General features: G+C 37.1%; 1 protein-coding gene across 3 annotated transcripts in view; it reads right to left on the reverse strand.

Annotated features, from left to right (window-relative positions):
- CNTN4 (contactin 4) overlaps window positions 1–18,108 on the reverse strand; it is a 1,031,287-nt gene that overhangs the window by 351,790 nt on the left and 661,389 nt on the right. For all 3 annotated transcript variants that reach the window (XM_055557494.1, XM_055557495.1, XM_055557496.1), the window contains 2 exons: window positions 12,257–12,383; window positions 4,392–4,567 (listed from right to left, as the gene is read on the reverse strand). In XM_055557494.1, the coding sequence (XP_055413469.1) occupies window positions 4,392–4,567; window positions 12,257–12,383 (303 nt within the window). The remainder of the gene's footprint in view (window positions 1–4,391; window positions 4,568–12,256; window positions 12,384–18,108) is intronic.

Genomic DNA, 18,108 nt, shown 5'->3' on the forward strand with positions numbered 1-18,108 from the left:
GGACAAGGTGCCCCAGATTAGGAACTGAAGGTGCTGTTCTTTGGCTTTTACTTATTAATTATGTAAATAACAGTAATGCGGTTATTTCAATCTTTAATTTTTTTAAAAAAGATACAAGTCAGGAAAACATTAAGGTCCATTTCAGCCATAAAATCACTTAATTAAAACTGAAGAAATAGTCTCACTTGTGTATTACTGTGCAGTAAGTATGGTCAAAAGAGAATATTTTTTTTCCCTCAATGATTACGAAAATGCTTGGGGAGAAAGCAAACATTCAGTAACATTCAAAAGATGTGACTGTCATACTTTACCTCATATCACTTAAAAAAAGATATTTTATTCTAAACAATTAAAAACAATTTTTGAAGATAGTCAATGTCTTTTAATTTTTTTTAATATAAAAAGGATAGAAAAGAAAGATCTACAAACTACATTAATAATCAAGGTGACAGACTCTAGAAAATGACTACAAGAGAAAGGGTGCAAGTTTACAAGAAACATGTATCATCCCCCAAATAACTTGTATTTAATTAATAAAAGATTTCCTTTATTCCTATATATAAATCATTCTAGACTCTGGAGATACAGAGGGGACAAGATAGTCTCGGCTCTCTCAGAACTTAGATTATATTAAGGGAGTCGAATGGAGAGAAAAAAGAAATACACAAAATTGTTCCATGTCATGGTAAGTCCTAATGATTGAAAAAGATGCTCTTATGTAGAAAAGTAGAGGGCTACAAGAAGACAGAGGATAGGAGAAGAAATGCTAGGAACTGCTTTTTCAGAGACTGTGTCTAGGTTAGACATGCTGCTGCTGCTAAGTCGCTTCAGTCGTGTCCGACTCTGTGCGACCCCATAGATGGAAGCCCACCAGGCTCCCACGTCCCTGGGATTCTCCAGGCAAGAACACTGGAGTGGGTTGCAATTTCCTTCTCCAATGCATGAAAGTGAAAAGTGAAAGTGAAGTCTCTCAGTCATGTCCGACTCTTCGCGACCCTATGGACTGCAGCCCACCAGGCTCCTCCATCCATGGGATTTTCCATGCAAGACTACTGAAGTAGATTAGACATGCGTGCGTGCTAAATTGCTTCAGTCCTGTCCGACTCTTTTGCGGCCTCATGGACTGTAGCTTGCTATGATCCTCTTTCCGTGGGATTCTCCAGGCAAGAATACTGGAATGGGTTGCCATGCCCTCCTCCAGGGGATCTTCCCAACCCAGGGGTCAAATCTGCATTTTCTGCAGCAGCAGGTGGGTTCTTTACTACCAGTATCACCTGGGAGGCCCAGGTGAGACATGGTGCTATGGAAAATTTCTCTTGGGAGGTCACATCTCATTTGAGAACAGAGAATCATAGGAAGTGAGCATGTGAAGGATGAGGAGAAAAGCAAATAAGGCAGGGAGAGTGAAAATATCAAGGCCCTGGTGCAAAAGATCATTTGTCATCTTCAAGAAATGAAAATGAGACTATGGTAATGAATTTGAGATTTATTCTAAGTGCAGTACAAGGTGTAATGCAGGAAAGTGGAATGATCTCATTTACATGTTTAAAAGATTACTCTGGCTGTTTTATGATAAATGGTTAGGGAAGAGCTAGAGAAGATGCACAGAGAGCAGGTACAAGCGGATGTGTAGAAACAGTACATCTTGATTTCCACCAGGCAAAGGTCCTCATCACTCTAAGAACAAGTAGGAGAAACTGGGGTTCAAGTGTAGTATGTTCAGGTAAATTTGTAGCTAACTGAACAAGAGGATGTGAAGGATATTGATTTATAAATTTAATCTCATTTTAGTGGACATTCTCTACTGGCAGGCTGCCCTGTCCAGGTCAACATTTTTTATCAATTATTTGAATGGACACACGCTTATCACATTTTATGCTACACTGAACAAGAAGGATAATCAATATGTCAGATTTAAAAAAAAAAGATTTAAAACTATTTCAACTGTGATGGAACAAAGGGTCACTACTCAGAAGGTGAATGTAATAGAAGTAAATATAATATTCTGAATTTAGGTAATAAAATAACATGATTGGGGAGCTCTGGATAAATAGCCATTCATGAAAAATCAATCCTTTGATTTTAAACGAAATAAAGTTGAAATATGAGATTGGAGCTTTAAAAACGAAAACAAAACCAGTGAGTATCATTGTCAGTCCCATTTGCCAAAAGAGACATTCATTTCATAGGATACTACTGTTCCCACTGTCCTCTGCAAAGGTCAAGTACATGCATAGAATTAAGTACATTTTTAAAGGGTCACTGCTTGATATATAATTGAGTGTTAATTGTGTTGTGAAGAAATTGGTTGTGGATTAAGTACCTAGAGAAGAAAATAAATATGGGGCAGGGAGTATGACCATATTTTCAGATTTGAAGCCTAACCAAAATCATAGAGTAAGTACAAGAAATGAAGATGAGAGATTTAAATATCTACTTCAATTTCAAGGAAGAGATATTGAACTTGTTTTTGTGTTTTTGCACAGCTAGAGCAACTACAGTTCAGGATGCTTTGTAATGAACAGATGAGTTCTCTATCTTCAGAATTTTTCAAACTGAATGATTATCAACCAAGAACTCTGAGGGTTGTAGGATATTGGGCATGAAGAGTGGGGAAAGCAGGGTAGATGCCAAAATCAGGCCACTCAAATGCAAAGTGAGTTGGAGAGCTTTTACTTTGGCTGAACTGTCCTATTTAAACGTGAATGTGTGACTGCATGCTCAGTCGCGTCCGACTCTTTATGGCCCCATGGACTGTAGCCCACTAGGCTCCTCTGTCCATGGAATTGTTTAGGCAAGGATACTGGGATGGGTTGCCATTTCCTCTTCCAGGGAATCTTTTCCATCCAGGGATGGAATCCACTTTTCTGTGTCTCCTACACTGGCAGGTGGATTCTTTACTACTGCGCTGCCTGGGAAGCCCCTGTTTAAATGACTGTAGCTGAATATGAGATTCTGTCTTTCCAATATTTTTGGTAGTAGAAATGTATGGACTTTTACAAAAGGAGAGTCTTAAGAGTTAGTAATTTATGTTTTAAATGTCATAAATTAGAAAAACGAAAAGTTGCTCCTGGTATGTTAATCTCTTTTCTGGTGCTATTATTGTTACTGTTTTTTTTTTTTTTTTTAATTTCCTACACTGTGAAATCCAAAAATAAAAGAAATTTAATATGGAGGTTTCCCTACTCTGGAAGTTTATGATCATTTTCTAAAATGAATCCAAGAAAATCTCCTTGTTAAAAATAAATATAGATATTAGATTTGTGTTAAACCAAAGGAAATAAACACTTTGGTTCTATACCACTCAATCAGATATACCCTCCTTTTTTTTTCTGCTCACCTTAATTATTTGGAAGACTACCTCAGGAGAAATTCAAAAATAAAATAATCCTGGAGTCCCATATATACCTAATACTTAGAAAACTCATTTCTCAATTAATAAAAATGCCACCAAATGGCAATAATAGATCAAGCACTGGATATTAGGTATATTTGGTGTTGAGTTTCCTGGGAGGATTTTATTAATGAGACTATTCTACAGTGTTACTGCCAACAGATTTCGTAATTAGGAAACCTTTGACATTAATGCACCGCTATATGAGTTGGGATTTTACACAAGGAAACATATAATCATAAGCAAACACATAAATGCTTTAAAATACAGCTGAACAGCCATCCTCTAAGGCGTCTATTTCAAATGTGTACTGATTGCTCTTGCCTGTGGATTTTACTTTCAACTTGCTATTTCTAAATTCCACTATTTTTCCATATGCTCATAAACTTTTATTAGGTGGTGGTCTTACGAGATGGCAAATTTGTTTTTGAATGTTCTAAACCAGAAATGCAAAAGGTAAAGCTTTGATTGTCTCTACTTTTTGTTTATGTAATGGCTTTCAAAATGTCCCTTTTCTTTCAAAGAAGAAAAAGAACTAGAGAATTGCAGGATTAATACACTACCAAGGTTTTCTCTTTTCCAGCTGTGAGCTTTATGGCTAAATCACTTTGCACATTGATTATTAAGTTACTGGCAGTTCCGTTGCTTGCTTATACACTCTCCTTAAAATGTGTGTGTGTATAACCTGTTGTATATGTAAACTTTATGTGTATAAATTTGAGTATATGTGAATTTATGTGTATAGAGCATCATATAACCAAGTTATCATATAGTCAAACTATCTCAACCCTTATAAGTTCAGAAGAATACATCTTCCCATTCAGATTTACCACTTATCCTACAAAAGGGATATTTTGCAAATATTAAAAAAGGTAAAGAAGACCAACATAAATTGAAATCTCTTTGATTTTTTAAGATAAACTGCTTTAAAGGTTGATTGGTACAATGGCACAAAAATTCAAAGTCACATTTGCATTATGATATAATTGCTACTTACAAGCAAACTGAAGCTTTGCTTCTCTGCTAACAATTGTTCCAAACGAGTTTGTTGCTATGCACTGGTACATTCCAGCGTCTTGGGTTTTATTGGGGTTATTGATCAACAAGCTGCCTTCAACAACACTGTAGCGGAAATCCATACCAATGTCAACATCTGTTCCATTTAACTTCCACCTATAGTATAAAAATGCCAGGAGATAAAGTCTTATAATATTAAACAATATTTCTGAATTGTCTAAAATATATATAAAAAACTACAAGTAGCATGAAACATCATCTGTGACTTTTTTTTTAACCACAGTAAAAAAAAAAAATTAGAAAAGCTCTATATAGACATGGTGTCAACACAAATGTTTATGACATGAGCACATCCTTTTTAGGTAAACTGATAGTAAAATTTTAACACCTGTTTTTATGACTATTTACAGTGCTACAGACACTTCACTCTTTTTTTTTTTTTTTTTTTGAAATTTCCCATAGTATCTTGTATACTACTACTACTACTAAGTCACTTCAGTCGTGTCCGACTCTGTGCGACCCCATAGACGGCAGCCCACCAGGCTTCTCCGTCCATGGGATTCTCCAGGCAAGAACACTGGAGTGGGTTGCCATTTCCTTCTCCAAGGTACGAAAGTGGAAAGTGAAAGTGAAGTCAGTCGTATCCGACTCTTAGCGACCCCATGGACTGCAGCCTACTAGGTTCCTCCATCCATGGGATTTTCCGGGCAACAGTACTGGAGTGGGGTGCCATTGCCTTCTCCGAGCATCTTGTATAAGCATCTTCAAATAGCACTCCTCAGTAAAAGTTCTTTTTCTGGTTTGCAGTCATTCTTTAATAGGTCTATAGAGATGACAGAATACCCCACTTTCAGGTAGCTGGCTGAGTATTTGATGAAATTGCAGCAGATTTGCTTTGACTTGGTCCTTAATATGACTGAAATGGCTGACTACAAAGCAGAGGAATTCTATTGATCTAGAGCTGTCTTAGGAACCAAACTAGCCTTAACTGTGTATCACTTTGAAGATCTCCTTAGCTACTGGCACTCAAACATCAATCAACCAGCCCAATAAACTGTAGATCGGGCCATTAGGTAACAGACACAAAGAGGGTTTTATTGTTTTCCTGTTTGTTTACTCAGATCATCTGAATCTGAGTACACAGTCTGGCCCAATAAATTAGTTTTAGTGGGACTCACACATTTAAACAGCAAAACTTTAGTAACAAAATCTACTTTTCCTTTCCTTTCTTTTTTTCTAAACAGCCAATAACATTCCAGAGAGAGCTTATTTTAACCAAAGGGTCTTTCAGTAAGTTGTTCTAATATGTATAAACTTTCAAACTAATATAATACAATGACTATCTTGTTTTTTTTCCCTCTTCCTTCCCCACTATCCTACATAAAATATTGGCTTGACCAAAAAGTTCATTTGGGTTTTCCCATTACATCTTACAGAAGAGCCCAAATGAACTTTTTGGTTAAACCCAAATCAGGTAATGAAAACAGTATAGTCAGAGTATCTGAATTATCATCAATAGCTTCCTAGGAGCAGTCACACTAGGGGACCAAAAATAAAGCAATACTAGAGCACAAAGAAAATTGATCAGAAACAATAACAGGACTAAAGAGTGAGAAACAGTCATTTTATTTTCTTCAAACAAACAAATAAAAAACACAATATTTAAATGTGTGCATATACATATATACTCATTGTGCACCCTCTTACAACAATTCTGGGGCACTCGGGCTGGTGTGCATCATGTAAAAGGATTTAAATGAGAAAATGAAAGGTCAGTTACTTTCAGATTTTGGATACTGGTTATCAACAAAAAAAATGTTAGGATGAGTGCTTTTTTTCCACCAAGATGTCTCTCACACTGCAATCTTAAACCACACGTTTTCTAATGAAGTCTTCCTCAATATCCTTGGTCAAGATAAATCACAGCTCCCCCCAACCTCCTATGGGATTCTCCTTACTTGTTTAGGTGGGCATTCTGCCTTCACTTCAGTTAGTTTGCCTGTATCAAGTTCTGTCAGTCATTTAGAACTTGACACTCAATGTTCTCAATCAATGCTTATGATATTTCACTAAATATTTTACTTCTTGGCTGGATATTTTAGCTGTGTGCATACAAAACTTATGAAGCATCCTAGCCTACCACAGCATAAGGGTGTATGTTTGTTCAAGTCTGTGTCTTTGAAAAGCTAAAATATAGAAACATGAGGGGTGGGAAAGGTGGACCTGATCGGGAAATGGAACATAACTCTTTATGTGTTTGTTTATAAGAAGATGGGTATTAGAAATTGAAACTGTTCTTAAGCTTGACAGTAATTCTGTGTTCTGACACAGACAAGAAAGTAATAAGCAATAAAAAGAGAACAGCCAGGTTATATCTTAGCAGGTCTATATGCTCATGAATCTCCAGAGCTGACTGGCTGTCCTAGATATTTTTTGAGTCACCTGGTCACATCTCTATCATAATTCTCGCTTCAAATGATAGTTGAGCAATTTAATATGACAAATCTAAAAGCTCAAAGAGGAAATTGCAATATAATGTGAGCCACAAGCAGAGTATGGAACTCAGGAATGAGACCACGTGAGTCTTTTTAGAAAAGTCTTTGTAGGGATAATGAGAACACCTCTGCGGGTCTGTCTACACATGTCATCTCAACTTAAATGTTCCGTAGAAAGTCCATTAATCTACTTTATTACCCGCTTTTACGTACAACACATTATTTAGAAAATAAAGCACTTGCTGTGAAACGCAGCTGAGTCTCCTTTACAAAGCCCTATACCAAGTTTTATTGCAATGCAGTCACTATTCATTCCAATTGAATGGGGACTGCACTGAATTCCTTATCTTATTCCATACTGAAACAGTCTTGAAAAAGTCACAATTTATTTTCAGTGTTTGAGGAGTCTTTTAAGAACTGCTCATAAAGAGGTATGCTTATTTGGCACACAGAGATTCTCCCAAGGGCCAAGGCAAATGGGTGAGTCTCTTAAGCTGGTTTCTGCATCACTTGGGGAAACACAACACCATCCTCTTCAGAGAGGGGTCTGTGCACAACCAAACACTGTGAAGCTCTGGAAGGTACCATTTTTCAGATCTTAATGGGAAGCTATCTATGGGACGTATTGTAGCAAAACATCCCCTTTTCTTTGTTCACTATTTCAAATTGGCAGCTAAGAAGGGGAAGGACCTTTCTGACCTGGAATCTGTAGTCTGCAAACCAAGCTGAATACTAACTTCACAGTAAAAGTACTTCCATCGAGTACTTGACCATCCTTTCTGACGGGAAAGGGAGGCTGAGAGTCATAGGTCATGTCACGTTTCCTCAGGGAACTTTAATACAAGGCAAGTGTGCACACGTCAAAACTTCTTAAGTTTTTCTGGGTCTGAGTCAATCCTTTCAAAATTGAGGGGCAGGAAACAGTGAAAAGACAAGGCTCTGTTCAGGGAATAAACACAAAGAAGAGAGGCCAATCGGGGTGCTTGAGGGAAAAGCCTAATGGCAAAGATCCCCATGGAGAAATCACCTTGAATTTCTCCCATGAATTTCTCCCCTTCAAAGTCAGCCTGAGCCCAGATAAAGTTCAGCCAGAAAGATGTTGAAAATATCTGATCTCTCCATTCTTTCTCTTGCTCTTTCCTTCAACAAAAGGGAGTTTTTTAGCTCCTAGGTACCAATGAGCTATTATTTCATAAGAAACTGCCGAAGGTATAATAAAGGAAAAGAAACCTAGCGTATGTGATTAAAAGTTTTCTTCTCAGTGTTTCCCAGCAATCTTTAAAAACATAATAGGTTTCTGTTCCTCTGCTTGTTTTAAATGACAAAGCAAGCCCCTATATCTAGAAGTATAATGTTACAAAGGCAGAGTTAATTAAAGGTCACAGTTTGGGGAGAAACAAAGCAGCAACTTGCCAAATTCTGCTGCAAATTTTGTTTTCATTTATTGCTCACATTTGAACTTATACTTGGTGATGTACTAAAAACTGGGGGCCATTATATCATCATTTATGTGTATAGGAAACTTTCCCTCTTGCATTTATTTATTTATGTATTTTTACTACATAAAGCATTAAAAAACTATTTGATATAGCTTTGAATTCGACTTAATATAGGGAGAATAACTACATATTCTGATTTGTCCAGGGCAGTTCTGGGTATACACTTATAGTCCTAGATAATTATTAACAATGGCCTTTCGCTCTCATAAGTGTCCTGGTTTGGATGATAAAATATATGTTCATGCTAATTATATGGTCTATTGGAGAGGGTTTTTTTTCTTTCTAGAATATATTTCCTTTTTCCATCCCTATGACAAAAGATCTTTAGCTCTAAATTCAGTTAAGTATCTCCTTTTCTGGGAAACTTTTATTGATATGCTCCCTCTCATTCCTGAAGAAGACCTTCTTTCTTCATGATACCCTAGAACCTGGACATTCTTTTCTCACACTTAACCTTGTACTTCTTTCTCTAGGCACTCACCACCAAAGTATACTACTTGAACATGTATGTAGTTTATTCAGCTTTGAATTCTTCAACCCTAGCATGGTACTGGAACATTGCAGCTGCTTAATATGGTGGTTTAAACACCTTTCTAAAGGATGTATTTTTTAGAATCCTAATATACACCCTAGTTCAAAGCAGAACTACCGTGAAGGAATCTTGTGTGGAAACCCTACATAATTCAGCCAGGGTCATTCCTGAGTCAACTCCATGGACTAGTCTTCAGTCTGAAATATCAGTGGAGTGGTCCAATGAATAATGCTATGTTTGATGAATAAATGAACTGGAACACAAAGTAAACTGTAAAATAATTTCTACTATGTTAATGCCACCATCCTTCCAATCTGAAAACTATCTACCTCAGCTCAAATTCTTCTTCTATAACTCTTGGATGATTCCAATCTCTTCTTCCCCTAAACTGTGATACACATGCCATATACTCTTTTGGTTTTCACATACTACCACATATTGATTATTAGCTTAAGGTTTATATCATTAAATGTGAATAGAGACAAAATTATATTTATAAGATACATGCAAGTTATAAAGAATCACAGGACAATAAAGATCTCTAAGAAAAAGAATATTATTACTTTTGAAGTCTCCTATATCCATTTTCATTCCAATCATTTCCCTCTCAATGGTTCATGATAACTCCAAATTTTTGCTATTTCTTTTGATTTTCTTTATGATTTTATCATGTATGCTAGTATCCTTATCTATCCTCTATCTTACCTGCTTTAGAACTTAATAAATACAGGATTATACTCTTTGTATTTTTTTGTGACTTGCTTTGTTTACTCAAAGTTATGTTCCTATGATCATGTTGTTGTAGCTCTAGTTCATTCATTTTCACTACTTCATTGGGTTACCTTGTATGAACATGCCAGGTTACATTCAGTATATTACTTACGCTAAATTTGTTCTTGTAAATTTCTGTCAATCTGATGAGTTTGAAAGAGTCTGTCATTTTAGTTTTAGTTTGTACATTTCTATTTATTAATGGGGGCTATTTATTCTCTGGTGGCTCAGACAGGAAAGGGTAAAGAATTCACCTGCAATGCAGGAGACCTGGGTTCAATCCTTGGTTTGGGACGATCCCCTGGAGGAGGAGGGCATGGCTACGCACTCCAGTATTCTTGCTTGGAGAATTCCCATGGACAAAGAACCCGGCGGGCTACAGTCCATGGGGTTGCAAAGAGTCGGACACGACTGACTAGGCACAGACAGGGCACATTTACTAATGGTAATCTTATTGTATGTTTAATGGATATTTAATAGTCTTTTCTAAGAAGTACCTGATCAAGTCTTTTGGTAAAGTTTTAATTGGGTTAGATGTATGTTACCTTTTGATTTGTAGGAATTCTTTAAATAGTTCAGACTTTGTAAATAATTGCTATTGCTAAGTCACTTCAGTCGTGTCCGACTGTGTGTGACCCCATAGACGGCAGCCCACCAGGCTCCCCCATCCCTGGGATTCTCCAGGCAAGAACACTGGAGTGGGTTGCCATTTCCTTCTCCAATGCATGAAAGGGAAAAGTGAAAGTGAAGTCGCTCAGTCGTGTCCGACTCTTAGCGACCCCATGGACTGCAGCCTACCAGGCTCCTCCACCCATGGGATTTTCCAGGCAAGCGTACTGGAGTGGGGTGCCATTGCCTTCTCCGTTGTAAATAATATGTATCACAAATATCTTCTCCCAGTTGGAAGCTTATAATTTTACTCATCCCAGCATATTCTGCTGAACAGCAATTTTTAACATTAGTGAAGTTAAATATTTTCTTATATGATTTGTTCTTTTTGGTTATAATTGAATTTTTTTTCTTCCCACTAAAGTCTTAAATATGCATGCCTATTTCCTTTGAAACATTTTGCAAATTTCGCATGTTGGTCTTCTATTCACTCGGAATTAACCCTTGTGTATGCTGTGAGGTAGGGATCCAACTTTAGTTCATTTTTTTAACCATACAGATTCCACTGTGCAGTATATATCTTTTCAATTTATTTCTAATATTGTCATGACTTTTAAATTTTATCTTTTAATCTTCACTAGATAGTATGCTTTTACTATTTTTGTTATTTAGTGCAATTGGTTTTCATGTGGAAATACTAACCTTTACCATTTGCTTTACTTATCATTCACTCTTGTATCTAAAGGCAATCTACCTGGGATTATTTTTATTCTGTTTAAAGTATATCTTTCAGAATTTTCTTTAGGCAGGGTCTGCTGGAGTCAAACTTCAGTTTCTGTCTACCTAAAAACTCATTTACTTTGTTCTTCTTTATAAAAAGTATTTCTGCTATACAAAAAATTTATAGTTAATTTCTCTCAGCATATTGAAGATTCTGTCTTCTCTTTTGCTTTTTTTGTTGCTATTGAGAAGTCAGCTGCTGGTTTAATTGCCATCTCTTTGAAAGGTAGCTGTATTACAAGTGTGGCCTACGTTTACGATCATGTCTTCGAGTTAAGTGCTTTCTGTTTCATCATGATAACTCTACATAGGGCTTTATTTTTGTTTGCACTGCTTGAAATTCATTAGGTTTACTAAATCTGTAGATTTGAATGTTTAATTAGCTTTGAGAAATTCTTAGTTTTCTCCTTAAATAATGCTTCTGCCTATTTTTTTTTCATTCCTTATGGAATTCTGATTAGATAGGTGAAAGTTTTCGCTTAATCTCTTCTCTATCACATTTTGCTCCTCTTATCTGCTGCTTTTAGACAATTTCTTCAGATATATCTTGCACTTTACTAATTCTCTTTTCAGCTATGCTTCATCTCTTACTAAAATTAGTGCCAAGGTTTAAAATAGGTGATTACTTTTGCTTTTCAGTCCTTTAGGAGGCTAGGCTACTTCTTTTATATTCACCGTACGATTATATTCTGGAAGGTTTTCTCATGTTAGATTCTCCAGTTGGTTGAGGCTAGGCCTTGTCTTGTGATCCTAGTCCCCCGTGAAACTACAAAATCCAAAGCTACAATTCATATAGTTCATCAAGGTCAAAAATGATTTTAGTGTTCAGTTTGCTTCTTTGGGTTCCAGATCATTTACTAAATATTCCTTACTTTCCTGACAGTTTATTGATGCGTTTTTAAAAGATGTTTTAAAAAAATATGTTAAGTAATGTTAAGGCTTTCAGTGAAATGGTCAATTAGGATATTTAATTTCTAGTATTGTCAGAAACAAAGTTGGGTACTAAACTGTTCATGAATATGAGCGTCTCTTTAGCATCTCAGGATATCCAATGATGTCTGTCTAAAGGCTCTTTATGTAAGCAGCACTCCATAAGTATTTGTTGGTTTTACTAATAGAAAGTATATGCATGGTAACACATGCTTTTAAGTCAACAAACCTGATGTGAGGTTTTGGATTCCCTTTAACTTCACAACTGAGCTTCACTTTTTTCTCCTCAGAGTCCAAAGGAAACATTACATGACTTGGTTCTTGAATGAAAATTGGACCATGCAGTGTGTAGTCATCTGAAATGAGAAAAGAAAATGTCCCAAAATGAACATATTCCTGATAGGGAGAATTACAGGAAATAACAACAAAATAAAAATAAAAGAGGTAAACAAACAAAAAATAGTAATACACGACAGATTCAGTCCAGCCTCTGGATGACATTTCCTAATGAAGAGTAATCTTTGTGAATTATGAAGCAGTAATATGGACTCTCGTATTTCATAATGATGACTTATTTTACCAACAAATTCCAGAACCAAAGCAGCTTGGCATTCCCTTTTCTCTTCTCCACTTCTTACTGTTCTATCTGACCTTAGTCCAGCCTCTGGTTTTGTTCACATTTTGTGCCTCCTACATGCCTTTTGTGCGGCTGTCATCCTGGAAGGCTGTCTAATGTCACAAAGCTAAAGTGTTTCTCCTCTGTAATGGGATAACACAGTTGGAAGTAAGCAATAATGACTTCGTAAGTACATTAATAATGAGAAGCACCAGTGTACTGCTAAAATATGTATAAAACTTTTAGAAACTGCATACGTAGGTAAATAAAGAATAACCTAGAGTCATGATGCTCAAATTATGCTTGGCAAATGAATAATTTTTTTAACCTGTTATGAACTAATATATGGGGGCACTTGTGTACATATCACACAGCTGGGACTGACTCAGGACACAAGTTCAGTTACAGCCAGACTAGTCTATTTCAACTTCAAAGAGGCTTGAGTATATTAATACAAATGAGGTATGAGTTTCTAAATTCTCAATAGCAGAAGCAGGATGCACAAAATTTATTGTCATGGAGCTGCAAAGTTCAAAGAATGGAATAATCAACAAACAAGATTTGAAGTAAGAATGTAGTGTGCATATACTTCTAGAGCAAACACCTAATAAATATTGGTCAAAACACACCTCATCACTGAAACCTTGCACAAGGCCTCGTGTCCTTGACTTTTGAAGTAAGAGCCTGAGTGCATTCATGCTTAGTCATGCCCATGGACTATAGCCAGCCAGGCTCCTCTGTCCATGGGATTTCTCAGGCAAGAACATTGGAGTGGGTTGCCATTCCCCTTCCCAGGGGATCTTCCCAATCCAGGGACCAAACCCACATCTCTTGCATTTCCTGCTTTGAAAGGCGAGCCATTTATTCACCAGTTCCATCTTTGCGTGCCAGTGCAGGAGATGCAACAGTCATGGGTTTGATTCCTGGGTCAGGAAGATCCCCTGAAGTGGGGCATGGCAACCCACTCCAGTATTCTTGCCTGGGAAATCCCGTGGACAGAGGAGCCTGGCCATTTCCAATCCACAGGGTAGTAAAGAATCAGACACAATTGAAGTGACTTAGTATGCATGCACACACATGACTCAAGTTAATGATTGTGAAATGTAAAGATATAGAAAGAGAATAGCTGTTGGTCTGGGGAACTGGTAATAATCCAGACTATACAGCTGCTACACAACTGAACTTCCAGTTTCCTTAAAGATATAGAAAAAGACCTGACACTCACTCCAAGTTGTTTTTTACAGGAAGCAGACCCCTACTAGATGAAAACTACAGAAAAAAAGACCCTAGACTGGATCAAATCAGAAAGTTGATGATGCTTGAAACTTCACCTTGATGCCAACCAATCCCAGGATTGTCCATGAGTTGATCACACCCTGTTGCTTGAACACTATGAAACTCCTCACTACCCCTCCGATGGGTGGGGAGAGTCACACAATTTTGAAGGCATTAGCCTGTTGTGGCTGCTTTGGCCTGGCAAAACATTAAAACTCACATTTTGTGCCTCCTACCTGCCTTTTGTGCTTCTGTCACCCGAGAAGCCTGTCTAATGTCACAAAGTTAAAACATCTCTGCTCTGTTAAGGGGATATCATAGTTGAAAGCAAACAATAATTTCGTAGATATATTAATAATGTGAAGCAGCAGTGTACTTAGTCTCTATGTTCCTATTCTGCACTGATAAAGAGTTTCAGCAACACTACCCATACCAGGAAAGTGGCTTTCATTCTTTACAATCTCATTTCTTTTTTCCTAGAAGGTTTTTCTAGACCCTCAGGTCTTTCTTTAACCACATGATTTATAAATTATATCTCTCTGTGGACACATCTTTGTCTATTACATGCATTTGGATCTTTCTTTCCCCTTCTTTGGGCTGTAAGCTCCTGGACAGCATGGCTGTATCTTATCCATTTCTGCTTGTTTTGTGGTACCAACTACACTAGCTTAAACATCAAACATGGTCCCGAAGGATTATTCTATTTGAGGTATTTTTCACTTTTTAATGTTTAGCCAGCTGATTTAAGCACTGCCTAACAAATTTTGAGACAGAGGAGCCAGTGGCTATGATGTAAAGTGATACTGAATAGCACCCTATAGCTAGCAATCCGTTTTCCCCTTATATGTGATTATTTGGATGGATGTGAATTACAACTGTGATCCTGGAAGATCTTAATAACCAGCCTTCTGTTGATAGGTGATAGGATGAGACTGAATTCATTCAGGTGAACCAGGACTGAGGAAAACGCAGAAAGCAGATTTGGGCATCTAGGTGAAACATGATAAGGTGACTTCTTTTAAGGCTTTTAATCCAGGCTTTAAAACTTTGCATATTGAGGTTAGGGTAGAAGAAAAATTATGGACTCAAGAAAATCAAACTGAATGGTATTTTATTTTAGAGGAATAGGGACAGCCTCTGACCTTGTTGAGAGAACAACCAGAATATGGATTCAGAAAGACTAGGAACCGAGATTCAATGCCTTTTGTCAGCTAACTCTATGAACTACGGAGGACCACCTAGTCCCTCTATGCTTCAATCTTCTCATCTATAAAATAATAGCACTGGAGTCAGTTAGTGCTTCTACACCAGCTAGGAGGAGGAAGAAGTCATGAATATCTTCCCATAAATACAGATGCACGTGACATCCTCATTCAAAGATGTCATGAATTTATTACCACCACCATCCTCTCTCCTTAGTCCATGTATACAATCTCATGCTAATGAGAGATTCAAACAACGAAAACAGAATTTTTCAAAGAACACATAATAAAAGCATGGAATAAAAGTAAACAAACGTATATTTCTAAATACTCATGGTTTAAAGTCAGATATTTCAAAATCTACAAATTTACATTTCAGATTTTCCACAATGACACAGTTATTTTCAAAACAAATTTAGATATTGGTCAAGGGTCAGCGCAATTCTATCTCAAAGAATTATATGAATTTTTAGCGTATCTTGTTAAGTGACAAACATTACTCATCAAGGTCACTAACACAGCAGCAAGTTGGGTAGATTATTTTCTAAGAGAGATATATTTCTATTGCTCCAATTCCAAAATAATGCGTGTGTGTATATATATATAATATCAATCATCTCAATTCATTGGTGTTCCCTGATTTGAATTTCATACAGAAATACAGTCTATTACTAGTAATTCCAAATAAGAATAAAACATAATAATGATTATCCAGGATGCAGCTGAGAGGCTGTGGATTAACATCTGTACTATTTCTCAATGTATCCATGCCATATTTAAATAACAAAAAGGATATTTTTTCTGTGTATTTTGTAATAAGAATTGATAATAATGATGCTTTGCATTCACTATAAATAACACATTTCATCTAAAGTTTTTATTTTCTCTTGGTTAACCAAGCTCATTGCCTAGAAATTAACATTAGCATAAAGGGACTGGCATTTCAGTTTTCATCTAAAGAAATTCACTGCCTCAAGCATGAACTATTTGGTTTCACAAAGATGGAGCGGGAGATTTTAGAAAGTTGCAATCCAGATATAGAAAACAGATATCCTAACTTTAATAGTTGTAAAATCAGGGTTACTAGTATTTTGAGAAAAAAATAAGTTAAAGAGTTGTTTTATTTTCCCCAAACACTGAGGTGCCTGGGTTAAACCACCCTGAGAGTGACATTCTCAGATGAAAGATGGAGCAAGGCACCGCTTAAGCTTGTTCTGTGTGTTGTAGTCACAAAGTGACTTTCGAGTGGCTTGAAGGATTATATAAAAGACTCTGCATTTGCCAAAAGACTTTGCATTCACCATTTCAAATCTGACAAGTTCACCCTTTCATTTATCATAGTAAGTTGTTCTATATAAGCAGTCGAATGGCCATGATCATCAGCCTAGCGAGGGAAAGGAGCAACTCAGAAAGCAAGAGGAAAAGATTAATAAGCCCATACACCTCAACCTTAGACTTTGGACCACCTGTATTGTAATCATGGCATGCTTATTTTTTTAAAACCCCAGTCCAGACTGACTACACCTGAAAAATCCAGCATCTATGCATCTTTTAACTTAGTTCTCCAAGGGATTCTTTTGTACACTGAAATCTGAGAACTACTAATACAGACCCTTCTGATCCTAGATCTCCATTTCATAAGAGCAGAACATCAACCAACACTGGCTTTGCACTCACCTCTAGACTTTCTTTTTTGAGCAAAATCTAACCAACCAAACCTTGCGTGAAAATACTTAGAGAGGGAATTTTAGCACATGGCTAACAGTTGTGAGGTAAGCACCCAAGAAGAGAAAACTATAAAATGGACTCACACAAAGAAAATGATGGATCTGTCAAAGTCAGGGACTAAAGCTGAATAAAAGAAGCCCCTCTGAGAATACTGATTGTTGAATTTAAGAAGCTAACTGTGAGAACACCCAGGGCTGCACCACACTGACAAAGAAGAGGCATCCTCGGGGAGACCCATTAACCTACCACCCTGTAGTAAAACTTTATACACAACAAATACACACAACATTCTTGCCATTGTTGTTGTTGTTCAGTCACTAAGTTGTGTCTGACTCTTTGTGACCCCATGGACTGCAGCACACCAGGCTTCTCTGTCCTTCACTATCTCCCTGAGTTTGCTCAAATTCAAGTCCATTGAGTTGGTGATGCCATCTAACCATCTCACAATCTGTCATCCCCTTCTCCTCTTGCCCTCAATATTTCCCGGGATCAGTGTTGTTTTCAGTGAGTTAGCTCTTCACATCAGGTGGCCAAAGTATTCGAGCTTCAGCTTCAGCATCAGTCCTTCTAATGAATATTCAGGATTGATTCCCTTTAGGATTGACTGATTTGATATCTTTGCTGTCCAAAGGACTCTTAAGAGTATTCTTCAGCGCCACAATTTGAAACCATCGATTCTTCAGTTCTCAGCCTTCTTTTATGGTCCAACTCTCACATTTGTACATGACTACTGGATAAACCATAGCTTTGGCTATATGTACCTTTGTCGGCAAAGTGATGTCTCTGCTTTTGAATATGGTGTCTAGTTTTGTCATAGCTTTCCTTCCAAGCAGCAAGTGTCTTTTCATTTCATGGCTTTATATGTAATGAATCTCATTTTATTTAAATGACAGCCTGTTGGGAATGATGTTTTAATTTTGGGATTACAAATAGGTGAAAAGTCACACTGGTGCTCTGCTGCCTTGGAGAAGTTAGAGAAATGGGCTGACACTGTTTTTAGGGATCTCTCAGAGGAGCAGAAGGTAATGATCTTTCATGCTTCCAGGAATTCTAAAAAATCAAGGTTAAAAAGGAGGACAGGGGAAGCAGACTGGTGGCCAGAAGCTCAGATATAACTTCAAAGATTCCAGATCCCTAATCTCAGTCCCAGCTTGGGGATTTTAGTGCAAAAGCTGATACCTGTACATTCTGATTTTCTGGGTTCTCCTCTCCTTGGCAACTAATTGCCAACTGGTCACTAGGTTACTTCTAGAACACCAC

This window comes from Bubalus kerabau, chromosome 20 (assembly GCF_029407905.1).
Source record: "Bubalus kerabau isolate K-KA32 ecotype Philippines breed swamp buffalo chromosome 20, PCC_UOA_SB_1v2, whole genome shotgun sequence".
NCBI classification, from domain to species: domain Eukaryota; kingdom Metazoa; phylum Chordata; class Mammalia; order Artiodactyla; family Bovidae; genus Bubalus; species Bubalus kerabau.